Raw genomic sequence first — 21,320 nt, forward strand, 5'->3', positions numbered from 1 at the left:
GGTAGTTCAGAGGTCCTTTTTGCTCTGACATTTTATTCTCAAGACAGGAGTTGAGAAAATTAAATTCATCATTTGGATACAAATTATTGTTCAAACAATGATTCTTTAAATATATTGCCAATTTAATATTTGTATATATGATGCAAATGCTAATTTGAGCTTACCCAATTTTAATGCGACTATTCACATTTCTTTTCAAAAATATATTTTAAGAGGTAAGCAGATATTTATTGCTACAATATGGCATTTTGTAATTGTCCAGTCACTATTCCATGCTGAAGGACTCCTGCCATTTTTCAATAACGTTAAAGATGAAATAATTTACAGAGTTTTAAAAAACAAGACTTTGTTGAGATCCTGTATGTGTGAGTATACATTGCCATGTGTATTGTTTTGTGTAAGGAACAATATTTTGCTGCTTCATCTTCCTTTTTTGTTTCTTGTGCAATTGAAAAGAAAAAGGTGATATATGGGAAGTTATGAAATCATTATTAGTTTAGAACATATATGCATTTTTTCTGGAATTGTAGCATTAAGAATAGGCTGCCCAGTACTTTAGCTGTCCTCAATCAGTCAAAGGAATTGTGAGAATTAGCATCTGGATGACACCTGACTGCCTACTATTATCACATACATTATAATAACATAGCTATAGTGATGTATTTGGCTATTAGCCATAAGGGTCCTGAAAATCTATATAGCTGCCATTTTGACATGTGGTCCCCAACATCTAAGATGGAAATGAGTGGATTGACTGGAATTTTGTGAATGTCAGGCTGCCCCCCTCCCACTCCTCAATTTTTCCTTACTGCCACATGCCTTGCTCTAAATTAAATCCAAACATTCCGGATATGGAAGAGACTTTGGAAGCTTTTGCTAAGAAAAAAATAATGTAAAAAAGAAAATCTGGCTGTAGGATTTAAGATTCCTGTTTCTGAGCTCTTAAAATATTGGAATAATTATCAAAAGCATAATTTAAAGCACACTATACTGTCCTCACATTTGCTGGATTCGACTTGTTTGGATAGCAGTTTTTTACACATAAAAAATAAAGCAAAGCATTTCATTGTAACTGTCTTTGGCTGTTGCCTTCAGTACAAATTCAGAGTTTCATTTTTATATAGTAAATGTTTTTATATAGTAAAAATAAAATAGTTTAATACTTAATCAGCTTTGAATCAATATATTTTCAAAATGCATCAAGGTGGATAAAGGATTGTCATATCTACAGTAAGGTTATAATAAAAAACTTTCATACATTTTATTTAAATTTATGTTGTATTGCGTTTAAACAATATTGGCTTAAAATAATTCTAATTTATACAATACACATATCTCTATATAAATTCACATAGATATCCCTGTTCACTAAAACAATAAAAACAGTAAACCTAATAATGTCAATCATTTATACAAAAAGAAATAATGTAATATTAATAATAGCAGGGTAACTGCACTTTGTTTCTTACCACTCTCTTCACATCCTTCCACATGAAAGGCTCTGTATGATGCTAAATCATGCATGGCAAACTAAGTAGGGAAAGGAAATAAAAAAATAATGCAAAATAATCTCTTTGCAATGGAGAAATGAATTGGTGATAACATGAGTGAAATTCAGCCATAATAAACATTAAATGTCACAGACAATACAGAATCAATTAATGTGTGAGGGGTAAACAGGCAAGCCATGATAAGAAGGGATACAATGCTAGAATTGTTGGATATCTGAATTTTATATAAATCAGTATAGAACGAATTACAAAACATCTTGTTTGAACTTGCTTTCTTTCCTCATTTCATCCATAGTTTAAAAACATGGGTTTTTGAAATGAAAAAAATCAGAGTGATGTTTGAATTACATAAGAAGCAAATTCTGGCTATCTTTAAATCAAACAGATTCATATAAATTCATAGCCAAACAAAAGAAGGAACAACCAGTGATTTAGACTCAGTAGGTTTAGCTGGTGTAGAGAATCAGTATTGTTGAATTACTTTGTGATATTAACAGCAGTATATTAAAGATGTGACAATCTAATAGGGGTATCTGCAAGGAAGGATTTTTAAAAAGTCAAGATAGCAACTCCATGATCAACAGAGCGGGGCTTCATTCACATAATTGCAGCTGCCAACTTGATTTTTTTTTTTACCAACTCTTCGGGACTACTTAGTAATACTACTTCAAAAAAGAAGTTTCTGAAGAACAACACTGCACATTAGTGCAAAGATTGAAGCTACTGCCAGAAGCCCCAGAGGATGTCTATGTGGCTAAACATTATAGGCAGTCTTTGAATTGTGATCAAAATTGAGGCCAGAATTTCTGTTGCTAATCAAGGCGTATGTTAAGTGAGTTGCACCTGATTTTATAGCCTTTCTTGTCATAGCTGTTAAGTGAATCATCATAATTGCTAGGTGAATCATTGGTCATTAAGCTAATCCAAATTCCCCCCATGATTCTGCTTTTTGGAAGTTGGCTGGGAAAATCCACAAATGATGATCACATGACCCTGGGATGCAACTGTCGTAAATACATGCTAATTGCCAAACATCCAAATTTTGATTGTGTGACTGTAGGAAGGCCTTGATGACTAAGTATGAGGGCTGGTTGTAAGTCACTTTTTTCAAAGCAGTTGTAACTTTAAATGGTAAATAAATGAATGATTGTAAGTAAAGGACTACCTGCAGGCAGGCAGAAAGAAACAAGGAAAGGAGGAAAAGAAAAGAAAGAAAAGGAAGTGAGGAAGGAAAGAAGGAAGAAAAGGAAGAAAGGGAAAGAAAAGAACACGAGTACCTCAGTATGGAGAAACATCATATTTATATTTGTACTAGAAAACCTTTTAATTTGACATAGATCATCTGCAACCTATTACACTGCAGAGCTTCTTCACCCAAACACTTTTTTTGAAGATGTTGAGCAAAATAAATGAAATAAATAGTGGAATAATAGTAGAACTACAAAATCAACAAGATGCTAAAGTGCTCTGGGACTGTGAAATTCCAGCAATTAAGTATTTGTCACACAACAATTTTTGATAAGAAAGACAATATCTAGTGGACATGGCAGTACCTGGAGGCAGTAAAATAGAAGAGAAAGAGTTGGGAAGATGGCAAAATACAAAGACTTACAAATAGAAATAGAACAACAATGGCAAAAGAAAGCAAAGGTAGCAACAATTGTAATAGGCATCTTGAGTTCAGTCCCCAAATTGGAATACCTTGAATCCCATTGACACTGACAAAATCCCCATCAATCAGTTATAAAAGGCAGCTTTACTTAGAACAGCTGACATTCTGAAATGATACCATTAACATTATCAAACAACATCTGCCCATCCCGTATCTTTGGGAAAGATTTGATAGGTGGACAGAAATACCAAATCCAGTCTAAACTATAGTAATTTGTATTTATTAGTTCCTTCAGTCACTGAAACAGTTTCAAGTTATGCTTTGTAAAAGAGCAGGTGATCTCTATGAAGAAAAGATGTGCAAATGAGTACATCAATATATGAATACTCTGTAAATGACGTTTGCCAAATGTATCCAAAGGCACAAGGGGCAGGAGAGAGAGTAGACTCTTCATGAAGTGGACAGAAATTTGTTTTAAAGTACACCAGTATGAACAATCAGATCTTAGCACTGCAAGCAAATAATTACCAAAATGTTAATAGAAACATCCTGGAGACATTGAAGTTGAACATGTCCAAAGAAAATGAATTGTGTGTTCTATATTAGAACAAATACTTATTTTCTTCAGAAATGTGTAGAGATGATCCCGTTATATTTAACAACCTGACTACAATGCCAGCATGCTGGTCTTTGGGAAATAAACTAACATTTGGCTTATGGTTCTTCTATTGTACTGAAACTTCTAAAGGGCTATAATACATTTATTTGAAATAATTAGCTTCTGCAACCTGGTACCCTCCAAGTACACTGAACTGCAACTGTTATTTCTAGTTGAGAAGGGAAAGAAACTAAAGACAGCATTCTATTTTACAGTACCTTCATTACATAATAGCCCAGAACAGATCGAGCAGAAAACCATGATTAGATCTGACTTTTAAAGAGACTAAGCAGTGACAAGGGTAACTCTACTTAATCTTTTCTCTCACCCTTGCTGTCTTGAATCTGTCTTTCCAGAACTAAACACTACTTACATTTTGGCTTTGCTTGGAAAAAATATGTATAATGCAGGTGTAAGTCATTATGCTATGAACATAGCATTTTTATTTTATATGAAAGCAAAGAAGGCAAAATTTTGGTTCGTTACAATAATACTTGATGAAAAAAACATGCGGTACATATTGATACTCCAATCTGACTTTTCTCTCATTTTTTTGCCTGAGTTGCTTTAATAGATGGATTCACACATTATGCTTAAACCCATGAAAAATGGTTGGGCATATGTTTGAACTCAGATACTGCAGTTAGCAAAACATCTTTTTATTATAATACCATGTATGAGACAGAGCATGGTGGTTTATACAATAAGCAAAATATTGCTTAAAAGAAATGATTATTTACTTGGGTATATGAATATATCAATAGTTTTTTATATATCAATAGTTTTTAGAATGTTATCCATCGCACTTTTTCTATGTACTTACTAGCCTGGGGTAGATCTTTAAAAGTTGGCCACACTGCTTTAGAAGGAATAGACTATTCTACCTTCTCTAATCAAAGCATGAACCTTTTCATAAATTAGCAAACTTGGTCCATATGCCTGTCTGTTTCCATTCAGTGGCTGAAGAAAGTACTGACCCAAATGAAAATTCAGTTAGAAAACTCAACTGTGGGTATGCAAGATATTATTAAGCATCAGGGTTTCAAAACAAACCAAACACCTTTGTCATTCTGTTCAACCATCTAATGTTACATGCACAGCCCACTTTCCTTGGACTGCTATATAGGTAAACCTTCAATTACAACCATTTGTTTAGTAACTATTGACTTACAACTGATCCTCATAATTACAATTTTTGAAACATCCTCATAATCAGGTGATCAAAATTCAGGCGCTTGGCAACCAACCTGAATTTTTGACTCTTGCTGCATTCAGGGGTCACATAATCACAATTTCTGACCTCAGATGACTTCTGACAAGCAAAGCCAATGGAAGAAGCCAGATTCACTTAATAACTAATGACTCACTTAATAACTGCAGTGATTCATTGAACAACCATGGCAAGCCAAAAAAAAAGTAAAATTGGGCACTTCACTTAGCAATTGAAATTCTGGTCCCAATTCTGGTTATAAATTGAGTACTGCTTGTGAATGTGATCCTTAGATTCCTATGCATCTTTGTTTAGACTTTTCTCCATTGTTATGTATGCTGCATTATGGAACATTTTGCTTTTTTATTCTTTGTACTCACTTTAAATCTTTGACTTACTCACTGGTCCTATTTGCATGTCCTGGTTAAACTGTTAGTTTATAATCAAGGCCAAGTTGCTTAAACTGAGTTCCAGAGTTTGACTCTCAAGAGAGTTTCAAAAGCTGCCAGCAAATTGTATTATAGAATAGGCCAGAAAAATAAAAATAGGATATTTTCTCAATCTTCCAGGGATTTATTCAAGGAGAAAAATATACTATAACATGTACAATCAATGCATGAAATGAGAGTCTCTTTCTCCATTTCAATGCTTCTCTTTACCACAACTATCTATTTTTTCTACTAGGAATTTGCAGCACTTACTAAGGAGTTGAATTTATGTAGGGAACAATTGTCAGAACGTGAGGAGGAGATCTCAGAACTAAAGGCAGAACGGAACAACACACGGGTAAGATCTACAAGGAATACAAAACACTGTTTTTCCATCTTTATTTTGAAGTCTAGAATTTTCCAGATTCTAGTATATTAATTGGTAATATTAAATGACAGCTTTCCCCAAACTCAGTCTACTACTTTCATATAACAAATATATTTATTGATATAAAACACTTTTCCTCAAAACGGATTGTTGACATATCCCATGTATTTTATAAGATTACTTTGATGTCCTATGTTATTGATACAAATATACAGTATATGATCCTAGATACCACTCTAAATAACTGGACTAAAGCCTTGTACACTGTCAATTTTCCTTTCTCATTATGTTATTTTATTATATATAACTATGTATATGCACTGGTAAAATGCTATACAAAAATAATTTTGATGCAGATGTGTGTACAAGCAAAAGGAGATTTTGTAATTTTTAATGTCTATTATTTATTTTACTTATTAGTTGTACATTCAATTTGTCTATTTTTAAATTTTTCATTAAGAAGTTCTCTTCTTATTTGCTCCCTATTCCTAGTCTCCCATCAGAGTAGAACTTAGCTCCTTCTGCTACCCAAAGCTGCTTCCCCCACCCCACTCCAGTGGAGCTTCCATCTGTATCTGAAAGCAAAACTGTCTTTCTGTCCTTGCTGTTGGAAAATGGCACCATCTTGGCCCTAATTTATCTACCTATGGAAATGGATGTTTGAAAAGAGGAAAGATTGCAAAACAAATGAACGTTTGTGCAGAGTCCTGCAACTCTGATGATTTTGGCATTTGCTATCCTTCCAGTGACTGTCCTATCAGGGCACAAATACATGAAGGGGTAGTTTTGTTCTTTACTAAATTAGGCTTGCAAACATGTGCTTGCACTATAGAGAGAAATTCTCCCCAAAGTTGAACAAGACTTCCAAATCAGGAGAATAGTCAAGTGGAATCTGAGGTCAGAGCTTGTAGCAGAGTTGTCAGCTGGCCAGATTCAATGTCAGGATTGGGAGATTCATGAGTCAAGGTGCACAGAGTGGGAGTTAATAGGTAGTAGTTGTCAATGGAAAACTTGTTCTTTTGCAGTAATTGAAGCAATCGGAGTGGGGTGGAGACTCTTTCTTTGCGAGCAGTCTTGCAGCACACCTTTGCTCTTCTCTCTTTGAAGCCTGCTAAGGTCTTTTTTGGGTGGGGGGCAGTAATTCTGTACCCTCATCATCAGAGTGCAATGGCAGTTTGTCTGCTGAGGTTGGCCCACTTCCTTTGCCTTCTCAAACAGCAATCTGACTGCTGCAAGTGGAGCTGGTTGTTTCTCTCTGTCAGCACTTCAGGAGCTGGCTCTGGAGCTGACTGCTTGTTGTAGGTTCCTTCCTCTGACAGTGAATCCACTATGACAGAATTGTATCTTCCTCATTCTTTCATCTTCTTCATCTGTCTGCTTTTCCTTAGCTGCTGCTGGAACATCTAGAATGTCTAGTATCACGACATGAGCGTTCCCTTCGCATGACTGTAGTGAAACGTCAAGCTCAGTCCCCAGCTGGAGTCTCCAGTGAGGTGGAGGTGCTGAAGGCTCTCAAGTCACTCTTTGAACATCACAAAGCTCTGGATGAGAAGGTGAAAACATTATTGAGTGGGGGAACTGGGAGTGCCTGGGTTTTGGAGACAGGGAGCTCTACCTATACTGTCTTAAATATTTCCTTCATCATCAGCAAGAGTGGCTAAAATTCATGTAGAAGCCCTCACTATGTAAAGCAGCATTTACGGGATAAATTATTTTTTATTGTTCTCAATAAGAATTGTTCTCAAGATGCCAAACTGAATTGACTGAAGAATCAAGCAGAGGCACAAGGCACAAGGCAGAGACAGTCAAATATAGGACACATTGTTTAATATTTTTTTAAAAAAATGCTTATTAAAAGTTTTATAGTACTGAAGGATAATATCAACTGAAATCAGAAAGAAAGGAGTAGAAAGAAATGTAAATTCAAAATGTGAAAGAAAATGAAGAAAAAAAAAACAGGAGAGGAAAGAAAAGTGATTGAAAAAAATATATGGAAAGAAGTGATTCCCAGTCTTCCTTGCAACAAGTACAAGCAAATTAATATTTCTCCACCTCCTATGCGGTTACATACATAATTCCCTTCTTCCCAAATCCCACCTTACCCATTCATAAATCTAAAAATCATTATAGTTTATATCCAAATGTTGATAAAAATCCACATAGGGTTTCCAGAGTTTTATAGAAATAATTCTCATTTTAACCCTGATCAAGTCAATTTTATATTCTGTTCTAACAATCTTAATCTTTAATTCATCAAGTTGCTATTGTGGCAATCTCCATTCAAGCTTTTCTTCCTCTTCAAGGCTTTAGAAACCTTTTTTAAAAACATCCAGCAATAAGTCCTTGCACAGATCATTTTCCAATTTTTTCTTTATAATTTTTAATTCCACTCTGATTATATCTGTTTTGCTCTCAATGTAGTTTCTTTTGCAGGTCTTTAAAAATCACTTGAAATGTCTCAAGCGTCATACTTTTGTCATTTTGTAAATTTCACTTTTCCTTTTTCCTGCTTGGAATTTTAGTCCCCAAAAGTGCCGATTTCTGTATTCATAAAACCTCATGCTTCTTTGATCCTACTTTCAACTTTCTGCCAATGATCTCTTTCATAATTGATAAAACATCTCATGTTCTCACAAAAATATTTTTTGTGTACTCAGTTTTTGAAAAAACTTAACAAAAATCCTAATACAGATAGTCTTCGATTTACAATCATTCATTTAATGACTATTCAGAGTTACAATATCACTGAAAAAAATAATGAATATTTTTCACACTTATGACCATTGCAGCATTCCCATGGTCATGTAATCAAAATTTGGACACTTGGTAACTAACTCAGGTTTATGAAGGTTTCAGTGTCCTGAAGTCATGTGATCACCTTTTGCAAACTTCTGACAAACAAAGACATTTGGGAAGCCAGATTCACTTAACAATCATGTTATTAATTTAACAACTGCAATGATTAACATAACAACTGTGGCAAAAAAAGTTGTAAAATGGGTTAAAAGTCATAACAACTGTTGCTTATATAACAATATAAATTTTGGTCTCAATTGTGATCATAAATTGAGGACTATTTGGATTCCATTTTTATGTAGTCCCTTAATTCGTTTAAACTGAGCCACAATGGCTCAGTGTTTAGAATGCAGTACTGCAGGCTACTTCTGCTGCCTGCTGGCTGCCTGCAATTTGGCAGTTCGAATCTCATCAGGCTCAAGGTCGATTCAGTCTTCCATTCTTCTGAGGTCAGTAAAATGAGGACCCAGATTGTTGGGGGCAATACGCTGACTCTGTAAACCGCTTAGAGAGAGATGTACAGCACCATGAAGCGGTATATAAGTTTAACTGCTATTGCTATTGCTAAAACCTCCTTAAATTACATTTTTATTTAACTATTTGATTTATTTGTTATAGTCTAAACTGTTTAAACTGTTCATTAATTCTTCTTTTTTGGGATGAAGTATAATTAGGTTAACTTATATTCACCATATAGATTTTCAAACTTTTTGCTTGGAAGATCTCTTGTAAATCCAAAAGTGAGGTTAGGCAAACCCAGTATCCTTAAAAAGGCTGCACCAGAGTTTAATGGCTTTCCTTGTCTCTCAGTGCTCAGACCTGCAGGATGAATGCTGCCTGTGATCTTGTGAAAGCAATTATGTGGCACCCAAGAGGGTAATTTCTTGCCCTTTTCTTGTTCAGAGAGGTTCTGTTGGATTGAGCCAGTCCATAAGTTGCCACCACAGTGTCATCTCTGGTGTTTCAGAGACATCTAGTTCACCATTTTCTCATCTGGAAGTCCAGCTATTCCTTTATTACTTCACTAATTGTAACTGTCTGATTCATGGCAGGTTCGAGAACGGCTGCGAGTGGCATTAGAGCGTGTTGCAGTATTAGAGGAGGAGCTGGAAATATCTAATCAAGAGGTAAGAAAGAGGTCTTCTTTCTATCTTTAGGGATATTATGGGCACCTAAAGAGTACTACAGATGATATGATACAGTACCGACAAATGGAGTTCGCATTAAGAGTAAGGGGGCTGCGTGAGGAGAAACAGGAGAACCTGAAACAGATCCTATCAGAAGCTTTTGATCGCCTGATGGGAAGACCAGGGACCAACCAAGACTGGCAAATTGACAAAGCTTACCGCGTTAACTCCTGGCTGGCAAAGCAGAAGCAGCTTCCTCGAGACATCGTTATATATTTTACTACAAGAGAGCTTAGAAATATGGTACTGCAAGCGTCTTATAACACTAAGCTTCAAATTGGCGGTCAAGACCTGGCTGTTTTGAAAGAGATACCACCTCAAATGTTAAGAGCCAGGAGAGACTACGCTTTTTTGGTCGAAGAACTCAGAAATCGTCAGATACAGTATAGATGGGATGCGCCATTTGGCATCATATTTACATTTGATAAGCAAAGGTACCGCCTCAACTCTGTATGGAAAGCCCGAGATTTTTATTATAATATATTGAAGGCCGGACACCCTGCACCATCTGGACCCAGAGAAAGACCACAAGAAGGACAGGATAGACAGCAAACTACACAACCACCAGACAAGATGGAGCATCTCTCTTCTCTAGAAGTGCAAGGTGCTATGGAACTAAGACCTAGCCGCATGACTACTAGATGTATGGAGAAACAAGCTAAAAAGCAACAGCATCAACAATCATCGGCCATCGATCAAGGAACTACAATAACAAATCTGGAAGCAGTGGGAGGAGCTAGACCTAAGGTTAAACAGGCCGTGCAGGAAGCTCTAAAAATGCTTCAACCAACCAAAGATGACAACTAAGATTTTAACATGGAATGTCAACGGACTGAATTCTCCACAGAAGAGGAAGAAAATATTTCATTATCTCAAACAGTTTAAGAACGATGTAATTTGTTTGCAAGAAACTCATATCAAGTCAACTGATCAAAAATATTTGATCAACTCAAAACTTGGTCAACATTTTGCAGCTTCTGCTATGGAAAAGAAGAATGGTATAGTTGTATACTTAAGAAAAGATATGAAAGCTGAATTAATAGAAGCAGATCCCTTCGGAAGATATATTGCTTTAGACTTAATCTTAGAAGGGAAAAAGACATTACTTTTGGGAATTTATGCTCCCAATCAACAGCAAGATAGATTCTATAGAAATCTTCATGCTAAATTAGTACAGTGGGACTATAGTTCCTGTATACTATTGGGTGACTGGAATGGAGTGATAGATACTAAGAGAGATAAGAAGATTTCCCGCCTAAATACCAAGATGCGAGCAAAGTTACCCAAATCTTTCTTTGACATTATGGATGATTTTGAATTGAGAGATATTTGGCGAGAAAGAAATGCAGAGGAATATGACTTCACTTTCTTCTCGGACAGGCATCAATCCCTTTCAAGGATTGATTTTATCCTAACCACTAATGATTTGCTTTCTAGGGTCAAGAAAACAAAGATTGCAGCTAGGGTCCTTTCGGACCACAACCCAGTTTGGATGGAGTTGGGAAGGGTAGTGCAGGCAAGAAGGTCTTGGAGATTGAATGAAAACTTATTTAGATATGAAAAGTATATTAATGATTGTAAAAAATTACTATCTGAATATTTTGTTTTGAATATGAATAAGGGTACATCTATGGAATTTGTATGGGACGCAAGCAAAGCGTATATGAGAGGAGTTTTGATGAATATAAATAAAACACATAGAAATAAGCAAGGGTTAAAACGAACAGAACTGGAAGAGGAAATTAAGAGAAAAGAGCTGGAGTTAACAATGAACCCAGACGATACAAAGGTTAAGGAAGCTATTAACATATTAAAATCTCAATTTGACATGTTGATCTCTGACCAGGTAGCTACTAATTTATTATATGCAAAACACAATACTTTTTGTAATGCAAACAAACCTGGCAGATGGTTAGCTTATCAGATTAGGAAAAAAAGGAAAACTCGAAATATATCTAAACTGATTTACAGAGGGAAGGAGGTGTTTCAACAGGAAGAGATTCAAAAGGCTTTCTGGGAATTTTTTACAGAACTGTATAAAGGGGATAAAATTAATGGTTTAGACATAGATAAATATTTAGACAAAGAGAAAATACCTTCAGTTAGAGAAGAACACAGGCAAAAATTGAATCAACCAATAACCTCGGGGGAAATCCTGCAGGTAATTAAGCAATTAAAGTCAGGGAAAGCACCAGGTACAGATGGCTTGACAGCAGTTTACTATAAAAACTTACAGTTAGAAATGGTAGAACCTCTTAGAGAATTATTTAATATGATTCAAACGGAAGGTAAAGTCCCTCCATCTTGGAAGACAGCGTTTATATCTTTGATACCCAAAGAAGATCAAGATACTACTCAACCCAAAAATTATAGACCTATTTCATTACTGAATGTAGATTATAAAATTTTTACTAAAATATTAGCAAATAGGTTAATGTTGGTCATTCAACAATTGATACATATGGACCAAACAGGTTTTATACAAGGGAGACAGATGAAAAGTAATGTTAGATTAATTATTAATGCATTAGAATATTTGGGAAAGAACAACCAGATCCCTGCTGCGTTTATATTTTTGGATGCTGAGAAGGCCTTTGATCGAGTTAACTGGCAATTTCTGCTGAAGATACTGCAAAAAATGCAGATAGGAGATAATTTTTTACAGTCAATTAAAGCAATATACCAACAGCAAACAGCACAAATTATAGTCAATGGAAATCTAACAGACTCTTTTCAAATTGGAAAAGGTACAAGACAGGGCTGTCCTTTGTCCCCATTATTGTTTATTATAACTTTGGAAGTATTGTTGAATAAAATACGGGGCTTGGATGGTTTAAAAGGGATCAAGATTAGGCAGCAAGAATATAGAGTCCGCGCTTTTGCGGATGATTTGGTCATAATATTGGAACAACCGCAGGAATCCAGTATGGTTTTAATGAATACGATTAATCAATATGGTCAAGTGTCGGGTTTTAAAATAAACTTAGGAAAAACCAAAATATTAGCTATAAATATGAATATTAAACAAAAGGAAGAATTAGGAGTGATGCTAGGATGTGAGGTAGTTAAAAAAGTCAAATATCTTGGAGTTAACATTTTAACTTCAAATGGGAAATTATATAAGCATAATTATGAACCACTTTGGCATAGCATACAGACAGAGATGAAAAAATGGGAGAAATTGCACTTATCTTTGCTGGGTAGGATAGCGGCAGTGAAAATGAACATTTTACCAAAATTTTTATTTCTTTTCCAAATGTTACCTATACTTAAAAAAGATGCGAACCTTTTAGAATGGCAGAAGGGTATCAACAAATTTGTGTGGGCAGGAAAGAAGCCGAGGGTAAAGATGAAAATAATGCAAGATGTACGTGAGAGAGGAGGATTGAAACTACCTAATTTAAAACTATATTATGATGCAGTGGCATTATCTGTAATTAGTGATTGGACTCATTTAACCAATGATAGAATATTGAATATTGAGGGACACGATCTGGTATTTGGTTGGCATGCTTACCTGTTATTCAACAAAAAATTGGATAAGAATTTTAAAAGTCATATTTTAAGAAATGCTTTATTGCGGGTTTGGAAGAAATACCAATATAAATTAAATGACAAGATACCCATGTGGGCAATTCCTAGACACGCAATTGAAAATATGAATACAGCACAAAAACAGGACAGAATTACTTACAGACAGCTTCTTACCTCGGAAAGGGGGGTATTACAATTAAAATCTTTAGAGGTATTAAAAGAGGAGAAGGTAGTTCAAACATGGTTTCAGTATGGGCAATTACAGGCTAGGTGGAAAATAGATCAAAAAATTGGTTTTATCCAAGTTGAGGATAATCTGTTTAAACAAATAAGAGATCAAAGCTTAATGCATATAAAGAGGATATATAATGTATTAATACAGATGGATTCGGAAACAGAATTAGTTAAAGATTGTATGATAAAATGGGCTCAAAATATTGAGGAACCAATAATGTTGGATACATGGGAAAGAATCTGGGTAAGAAATGTGAAATTTACACAAGCTCAAAATCTGAGAGAAAATTTTTACAAGATGTTCTATAGATGGCATTTAGATCCTAAAAAGTTGGCTTCTATGTATCCGAATGTACAGCCTAAATGTTGGAGGTGTGGTTCTCTCGATGCTACATATTATCATATATGGTGGACCTGCCAAAAGGTTAAGGCATTTTGGATAAAAATATGGTGGGTCATGCAAAATGTTTTTAAAAGAAGGATAAAGTTTATTCCTCAGTTATTTTTACTAGGTATATGTACTGACTTTACAGTGGTAGAGACCAATTTGATTCTGCACCTGATAACTGCAGCAAGACTGTTGGTGGCGCAATATTGGAAGAAGGAAGACTTGCCTACAATCCAAGAATGGACATTGAAAGTAACAAACTTAGCCGAGATGGCTAAAATATCGGCATATCTCAAAGATCATTCAAATGAGATATATAAACGAGACTGGAAAAAATGGATTGACTATATACAAAATAAATACGGGACTAAGAAATTCCAGTTAGCCTATGCTTAAGATCAGAAATGATTTAAACTGTTAAAAGTCAGTTCAGTAAGAAGAAGCTAAGGTCAATCTAGAATGTCATTAATTTCTTTATTTCTTTTTTCTCAATAGATTTTAGACTGTGTTAGTTAAAAATCCATACCGTGTACGGGTTCTGGGAAGTCGGGGGGGGGGAAGGAGGAGGGGGGGTGGGGGGTGGAGGGAGGGAGGGGCACACACAACAACAAAAAAATTGTACTTCAATGTCTTAATGATTGACAAATGATGACATATTTGTGTTTTTTTTTAAAGAAAAATAAAAAAGTTCTGTTTAAAAAAAAAAAAAAGAGTACTACAGAAATACTTTGTCATACAAATGTAATCTGGGGAGTCTTTGAATATCAGTGATTTCACATGAGAAACCAGTGATTTCACATGAAAAATCAGTGATTACACAAGAGATTTTTTTCTTTGGAGATTTTGTTGTGAATATAATGGAAGGCAACATAACACATAAATGTAAATTGGGCTGTTGCCCGAGGCTTATTACTTGAAAACAAATTATTTAATATATTTTCAGAGTGTTTCCAGAGGTCCAAATTTAATACTCATGTCCAGGTGTTTATTGTTTGAACTTGCTTTTTCTATGTCGGCTTCTGGGGCTGAGATGGTTTGTTTAAAAAATATCATTGGCTATTAAAGATGTTTATTTATTCCAGTCAACTTCTACAGAGTATCTGATAGCCGGATCTTTACTTTTATATTTACAACTCTAGATCTGCATTATTTCAAAAATCCAGTTATTGACCTATCTCATCTCTAAAGCCATAATTCAAGTAGTTAATGTGAAATACAGTTTATAGACTTTAGAGAACAGTTCATTTCTTGCATTAAGCTAGTGGTGTCAAAGGCCCAAGGCCCAGATCTGGCATGCAGGGTGCTTAGATCTGGTCAGCGGGGCCACCCTGCAAACAGCGAAGAACCAGCCTGCAATGCCTCTGCCAGTGAAAATGGAGTTCAGAGGGCTACCATCCTTAGCTCTGTTTTCGCTGGCAGACGTTTGCAGGAGGCCATCACAGCTAAAAACGGAACTTGTGAGGGCCACAGGCTATACTCCCAAGCTCTATTTTTGCTGGCAGAGGGTTGCAGGAGGCTGTCGCAGCCAAAAATGGAGCTCAGGAGCCCATTTTTGCTGGCAGAATGTTCGGGCCACCACAGGCACCCCGACATGAGTGATGTTGAACTAGCCATGTCCACCCTGGCCATGTCCACCCCATCACCTTAAGGTCAATCACAACCCTGATGTGGCCCTCAAGATATTCAAGTTTGACATCCCTGCACTAAGCTATAAAGTGGTTTGGGTTTAGCTTAGAATCTTATTGAAACCTATTCAGAAGCTAAATTGATATACTTTGTTGAAATTTGGGTAGCAGAAAAAGAGTTGTAGAGGTGATTCAGCTATGATTCTTTGAATTCTCAGTGCAGCATCTATCCAGATTGTGAGTGCTAAGAGAAGGGAAGGTGTTATGGGCCAAGAGATTGCTATCTTGCTTCTTAGAAAAACTCCCCAATCTGGGAAGGATTCTAAGACCTTTTACCCAACACTTGGTTAAGGAGACAGGCTAAGGGTCCTGTTGGTAAGTCACCATCCTGTTGTGCTTCAGCTTCATTTGAAGTAGTCTCAAATATGAAGTTGGAAAACTCCAGGGCAGTATCTTAGAGGATTTTATCAATCACCCTAAGGTACTTTGCATAAGATTAGCTCAAAGTTTAATGATCTCAGTGACAATTTCTATCTGAGTCTATCTCAAACTGTTATTAGACTTAAGACATAAAATAAAGTACACTGTGACATGGGTTTTATCTCTCCTTGAGAAAGAAGCAGCCTGGATATTAGCATGTTGAGTTATAGTTATCCTTTGTCATGGCCACATCATCATCTGATGAATATGGTCACATTTTGCCATGCTTCCTGATGCATGGTCTTTTCTTGAAAATCTAACATTCACATGGAATTTGAGACTTGGGAACAAGGACAAGATGTATCATTGTTTAGCCTTCTACATGAGCTCTTGATAATTGCTTATCTTGGCTTATTTGGAAGAACTGAAGGGAAGAGTGACTGCATCTTTGTATGATAGAGTGGGACTGTTGGAGGCAATCATCTGCCCATTCCAAAAGCGTCCACCTTCTTTGGATATTCATATTTTAGGTAACAACTGTTCAGTCACAAATAGCCTTTTTGAGCAAGATGCTTGAGAGATTGGAATTTGTGCAGCTGCAGATATTTTTGGAGGACACCAATTGTGTTGGCCTTTTTCAGTTCAGTTCTTCAGTTTTGAGATAGATAGGTAGATAATCCTTTACAGAAAAAAGACAGAAGGAATGCAACTTCACTGATCCTGCTTGATCTCTTAGGAGCTTTTGATTTCCACTACATATTGAACTTGATATTCTTGTAGACCAACTCTGAGAATTGTTTTAAAGTAGTTATACTGCAACTTTCAGGAAGATTTCATAAGGTATTGGGTTATGGTACTATTACAAAGCCTGATACTGATATCATGGGTACCAGAAGACACTTGTTTATTACTTTGTGGGAACTGACCACATTGACTTCTTGAACAAATCACGGTTACATAAAATCTTGACATGTTCCTATGATGAATGCAGTTAGAGAATCTAGATGAAAACTCATGATAATGAAACAGTGTAGACATAACATTTTATGCTGGAACGTATGGTTAGTAATCAGTATGTAGTGTTGGCAATATATTATCCATGCTAAAAGAATCTTCACTGTTGCTGAAAGATTGTCCTGGTTGTCATCTATTTCTTACTCATTAAAATTAATTGTATGTAATTCTACATATCTCACTTTTAAAAATCTCATTACCTCTTTCCAATCTGCAGTCTCTTTCCCTTCGAGAGCAACTTGCCCGACGTCGATCTGGCCTAGATGATTCCAGCAAGGAAGGAGATGCCCAATTATGTGTAAGTGGATCTAGAAGGCAAATTTGAGAGGAAATAGAAAAGGATAGTAGAAAGAATGGTGAAATGGTATAGGGCTTCCTGCTGAAATAGTTTAGGGCCTGAACAGAGGGTTGGACTTGAAGACCTCCAAGATCCCTTCCCAACTCTGTTATTCTATTAAAAGCTGGTTAGATGAAGCATGCATATTCATTGTGCCCTTCTATGGAGACATTTTTAATTTTTATTGGGTTAAGAAAACTTCTTATATAGCAATTGTGAGGTTTTTTTTTTTAATGTCCCTAATTGCTCTGGACATTTTCTTTTATTTAAGTTCCTTCTTGCTCTTTATGCACCCTTACTTCCTCCTAACATCATGTTTCACTAATAGTGAATCATTAGGGCTCCAGGAATTGCGAAGACACCTTGGGGATTACTCTTAGCTTTAAGGCATCTTGGTTTTTAGTGTGCTTCATGTGGGAAAGTCAAAAGGAGATTATAAGATGTGAGCTTAACATGTGACTGTGTGTAGATAATGTGGCAGTGCTGTTTCTTCTGACACCAATCTAATCATATAAATGAGGTTTTTTTTTTTAAAAAAAACCCTCTGCCTCCCCAGAAATATCATTGATTTAAGCTAGGGTATTTTTTTATTTTTTTTTGCATACAGAGCATGATCATTATACGTTATTTATAGGTCTCACTTATGCAGTGAACATGAATAGTGGTGGGAGGAGGGAAATGTTCATATCAAGCAGGATTAACTTATAATATATGAATCTCTTCTTACTTGCTTTTTTCTTTAGGCCAATGGATCTGGGGCTCTTGATTTGGGGCGTGGAGGTCGGGAATCTGAGCTAGAAGAGGTTTTGGAGCGCCAGAGAGGAGAACTATCCCAGTTGAAAGAAAGACTTACCATGCTCTGTCGGCAGATGGCAGAGCTGGAGGAAGAGTTAGCCACAGCCCAACGAGATGTTATTAAGTCTGAAGAAATTAATGCCAAGTTACAAAGAGATCTCAAGGAGGTAAAAGGCAATAATTGGTATTCCATTATACTTTATGGCAGATTACCTCTTATCTAGATCAAGTGTTTAATCTGACCTCTTATGGATATGTTGAAAGTGCATCTTTCCAGTTAATATGAGTAAGACCTTTGGGAATGGCAATCTAAACCTATCAAGAGGGCACTAAGATAGGCATGTCTGAAGTAAATAAATACTCAAATGTCTCAGCTTATGAAATTCAGAAGATGGGAATCATTTGGAGAGAGCTTTTCAGAGAAACATGTTACTCAACTGGTGGATTCCTGCAGCATAACAGGTTATGAAAATGGAGGAGGCAGGGGTGGGTTTCTTGCCCCGTTCCAACCGGTTCGGTTGGAACGGGGCCGGCGGCATCCTCGTGCACACGCGCAGTGCACGCATGCGTACTAGCGCTTGTGCGATGCTCCAGCTGCTCCTGGAGGATTGCGCAGGCGCTGTATGCGTTCTGCGCATGCGTGGAAGCGCAGAACTCATCAAAACCAGGTAAGAAGGGCGGGCGGGCGGATCCTTCGGCGTTCCTGGAAGTTACTTACTTCCAGGTTCACCGACCAACCGATTCGCGGGGACCGCCGCGAACCGCCTGAAACCCACCCCTGGGAGGAGGCCAATATAGTAATCAGGAGTTTTTCAGAAGGGATTAGTGTTATAATAGCCAATAATGTAAGGCTATTAATGAAGCTAAGTGGCATCTATACGTAAAATACTAGACAACCCCATGAATGAAGGCCAATATATGTGTCCTAGGATAATGTTGCAGAATCCAATCTGGGTCAGTCACTAGGACCAGACATTTTGTCTTCCAAGCTTTTGGATTCATACTGGAGAGAAATTCCCTGAAGATGAGCTCCAATTCAAGTCCGCAAGCTCGTAGAACCCATGACCCATTGGGAAGTGAGGAATCAGAGATTCCTCAATGCCTTCAACAATAGCAGAGCTCTAATGCACTGGAAAAATTCTTTAAAATTCAGAAGCATATTCCCCTTGAAATATCCCATACTAAACTATATAGCACAGTCAAACATTAGTAGTGGGTTACAGGAAATGCTTTATGACATTTTGTATTATATCCCAAAATACTTTATGATAATTTTTATGTCGTAAAACATTTTATAAAATTTGACAAATTTTAATAGCATAGAGTCACAGATTCTGGATCTTTGACGCTTCATAAATTAGCCCATTTGAAGTACTTTGATTAAAAACATTTCAGCCCATGGTGGACCTTTTCACCCAGTTAATGGTTACAGACACAAGAGGTTTAGTAGTATATAGGTGGAATCTCGTAGAGTTTTAGAGAAAGCAAAGAAAACATTGTAAAAATGATCAAAATTTACATAATGATCTCATGAGTTACTTAACAACTGCAGTGATTTGCTTAATAACTCTGGCAAAAAGGTCATCAAATTGAGTATAATTCACTTAACCACCACCTCACTTAGCAATGGAAATTCTTTTTGCAATTGTGGTCATAAATTGAGGACTAACTGTATGCTAAGTGGCTTCATGTCATGAAATGTATAGTTTTTGCATGTAATAGGCAAATTAACTGAAAAGTAATAGAATATGTAAGAATATAATCTAAATGTACAAAATATAATCTTAATTTCATTCATAATTAATAAGTAGAGAATCTGGGCAGAGGTTTATTATATTTCCAGACAATTGGAGAGAGTATAACTCTATTCACCTCCTGCCATTTTTAAGAGCAATAGCACTTAGACTTATATACCGCTTCATAGTGCTTTGCAGCCCTATCTAAGGAGCTTACAGTTTATTGCCCCAAATGTTCCTCATTTTACTGAACTTGGAATAATGGAAGACCTTGAGTTGATGTGAATTGAACTGCTGGCAATCGGCAGTCAGCAGAATTAGCCTGCAATGCTGCATTTTAGCCATTGTGCCACCAAGGCTCTTATCCTTTCCTTCTCTCATGTGGTATGGGTAACAGGCATTAGCTCAACGAGAAGATATGGAGGAACGAATTACCACACTAGAAAAACGTTATTTAAGTGCTCAGCGGGAGGCAACATCCCTTCACGATGTCAATGACAAACTGGAAAATGAGTTGGCCAGTAAGGAATCCCTCTACAGACAAGTGAGTTCCTTCTTTTGCCTTTTCATCATTCTATTTATTACTATTATTGGCTCCAGTATCCCCCTGTTAATGTCTGGTTGACCTTAATGTGCATATTCTGCATATCCTGCAGATAAGTTGGTAGTTGCTCATTTTCCTCCCTGGTTCTCCATGCATATTGCTAGTGGGTAATACTCAGTTACTTATATGTTCATTCACCTTGCAAGATTTTGTTTCTTGACAACCCCTTAAAAGTATTTATTTATCTGTGTAGAGTGAAGAAAAAAATAGGCAGCTACAAGACTGGCTGGAAGATGCCAAGCAGAAACTTCAGCAGACTCTTCAGAAGGCTGAGACTTTACCTGAGATAGAGGCCCAGTTGGCACAGCGAGTAGCTGCCCTTAACAAGGTAATGTGCAAAACAAGAAAGAAATTGAACATACCATCAAGATATGTAGGGAGGGAATGGCCAATGGAAGACTGATTGTTGGTGTTTGAAAACAAGTGGAAATTGGAGAAGTGGGAGGATTTTGAGTTTTAAGAGAAACAAAATATGGCTGAATTCTCTCATTCACTTCTTTATCTAGGCAGAGGAGAGGCATGGCAATTTTGAAGAGCGTTTGCGTCAGCTTGAAGCCCAGCTGGAAGAGAAGAATCAGGAACTCCAGCGGGTAAGGGCATGAGTAAAAAACTTGGTAAAATTAGATGGATATTGGAAGCGCCAGACTATTGCTGATGAGCTATGGTTCCGTGCACATGCCTTGTATGAAAAATGTTCCAATTTAATCTCATATCTGATTGAAAACAATGGATATTGCTACAAATCCTGGAGAACTGTTCCCAGTCAGTACAATAATATGCTAGATGGACAAATGGTCTTTCTTGGTACAAGACAGCTTCCGGTGTTCTATTTCATGTGCAAGG

At 36.5% G+C, this 21,320-nt stretch overlaps 1 protein-coding gene across 1 annotated transcript in view; it reads left to right on the forward strand.

Annotated features, from left to right (window-relative positions):
- Positions 1-21,320, forward strand: part of PPFIA3 (PTPRF interacting protein alpha 3) — a 74,590-nt gene that overhangs the window by 17,619 nt on the left and 35,651 nt on the right. Inside the window, exons 3-10 of the mRNA XM_032238200.1 lie at positions 5,676-5,777; positions 7,196-7,360; positions 9,656-9,730; positions 17,223-17,303; positions 18,086-18,304; positions 20,271-20,417; positions 20,671-20,805; positions 20,984-21,067. Of these exons, the coding sequence (XP_032094091.1) occupies positions 5,676-5,777; positions 7,196-7,360; positions 9,656-9,730; positions 17,223-17,303; positions 18,086-18,304; positions 20,271-20,417; positions 20,671-20,805; positions 20,984-21,067 (1,008 nt within the window). The remainder of the gene's footprint in view (positions 1-5,675; positions 5,778-7,195; positions 7,361-9,655; positions 9,731-17,222; positions 17,304-18,085; positions 18,305-20,270; positions 20,418-20,670; positions 20,806-20,983; positions 21,068-21,320) is intronic.

This window comes from Thamnophis elegans, chromosome Z (assembly GCF_009769535.1).
Source record: "Thamnophis elegans isolate rThaEle1 chromosome Z, rThaEle1.pri, whole genome shotgun sequence".
NCBI lineage: Eukaryota > Metazoa > Chordata > Lepidosauria > Squamata > Colubridae > Thamnophis > Thamnophis elegans.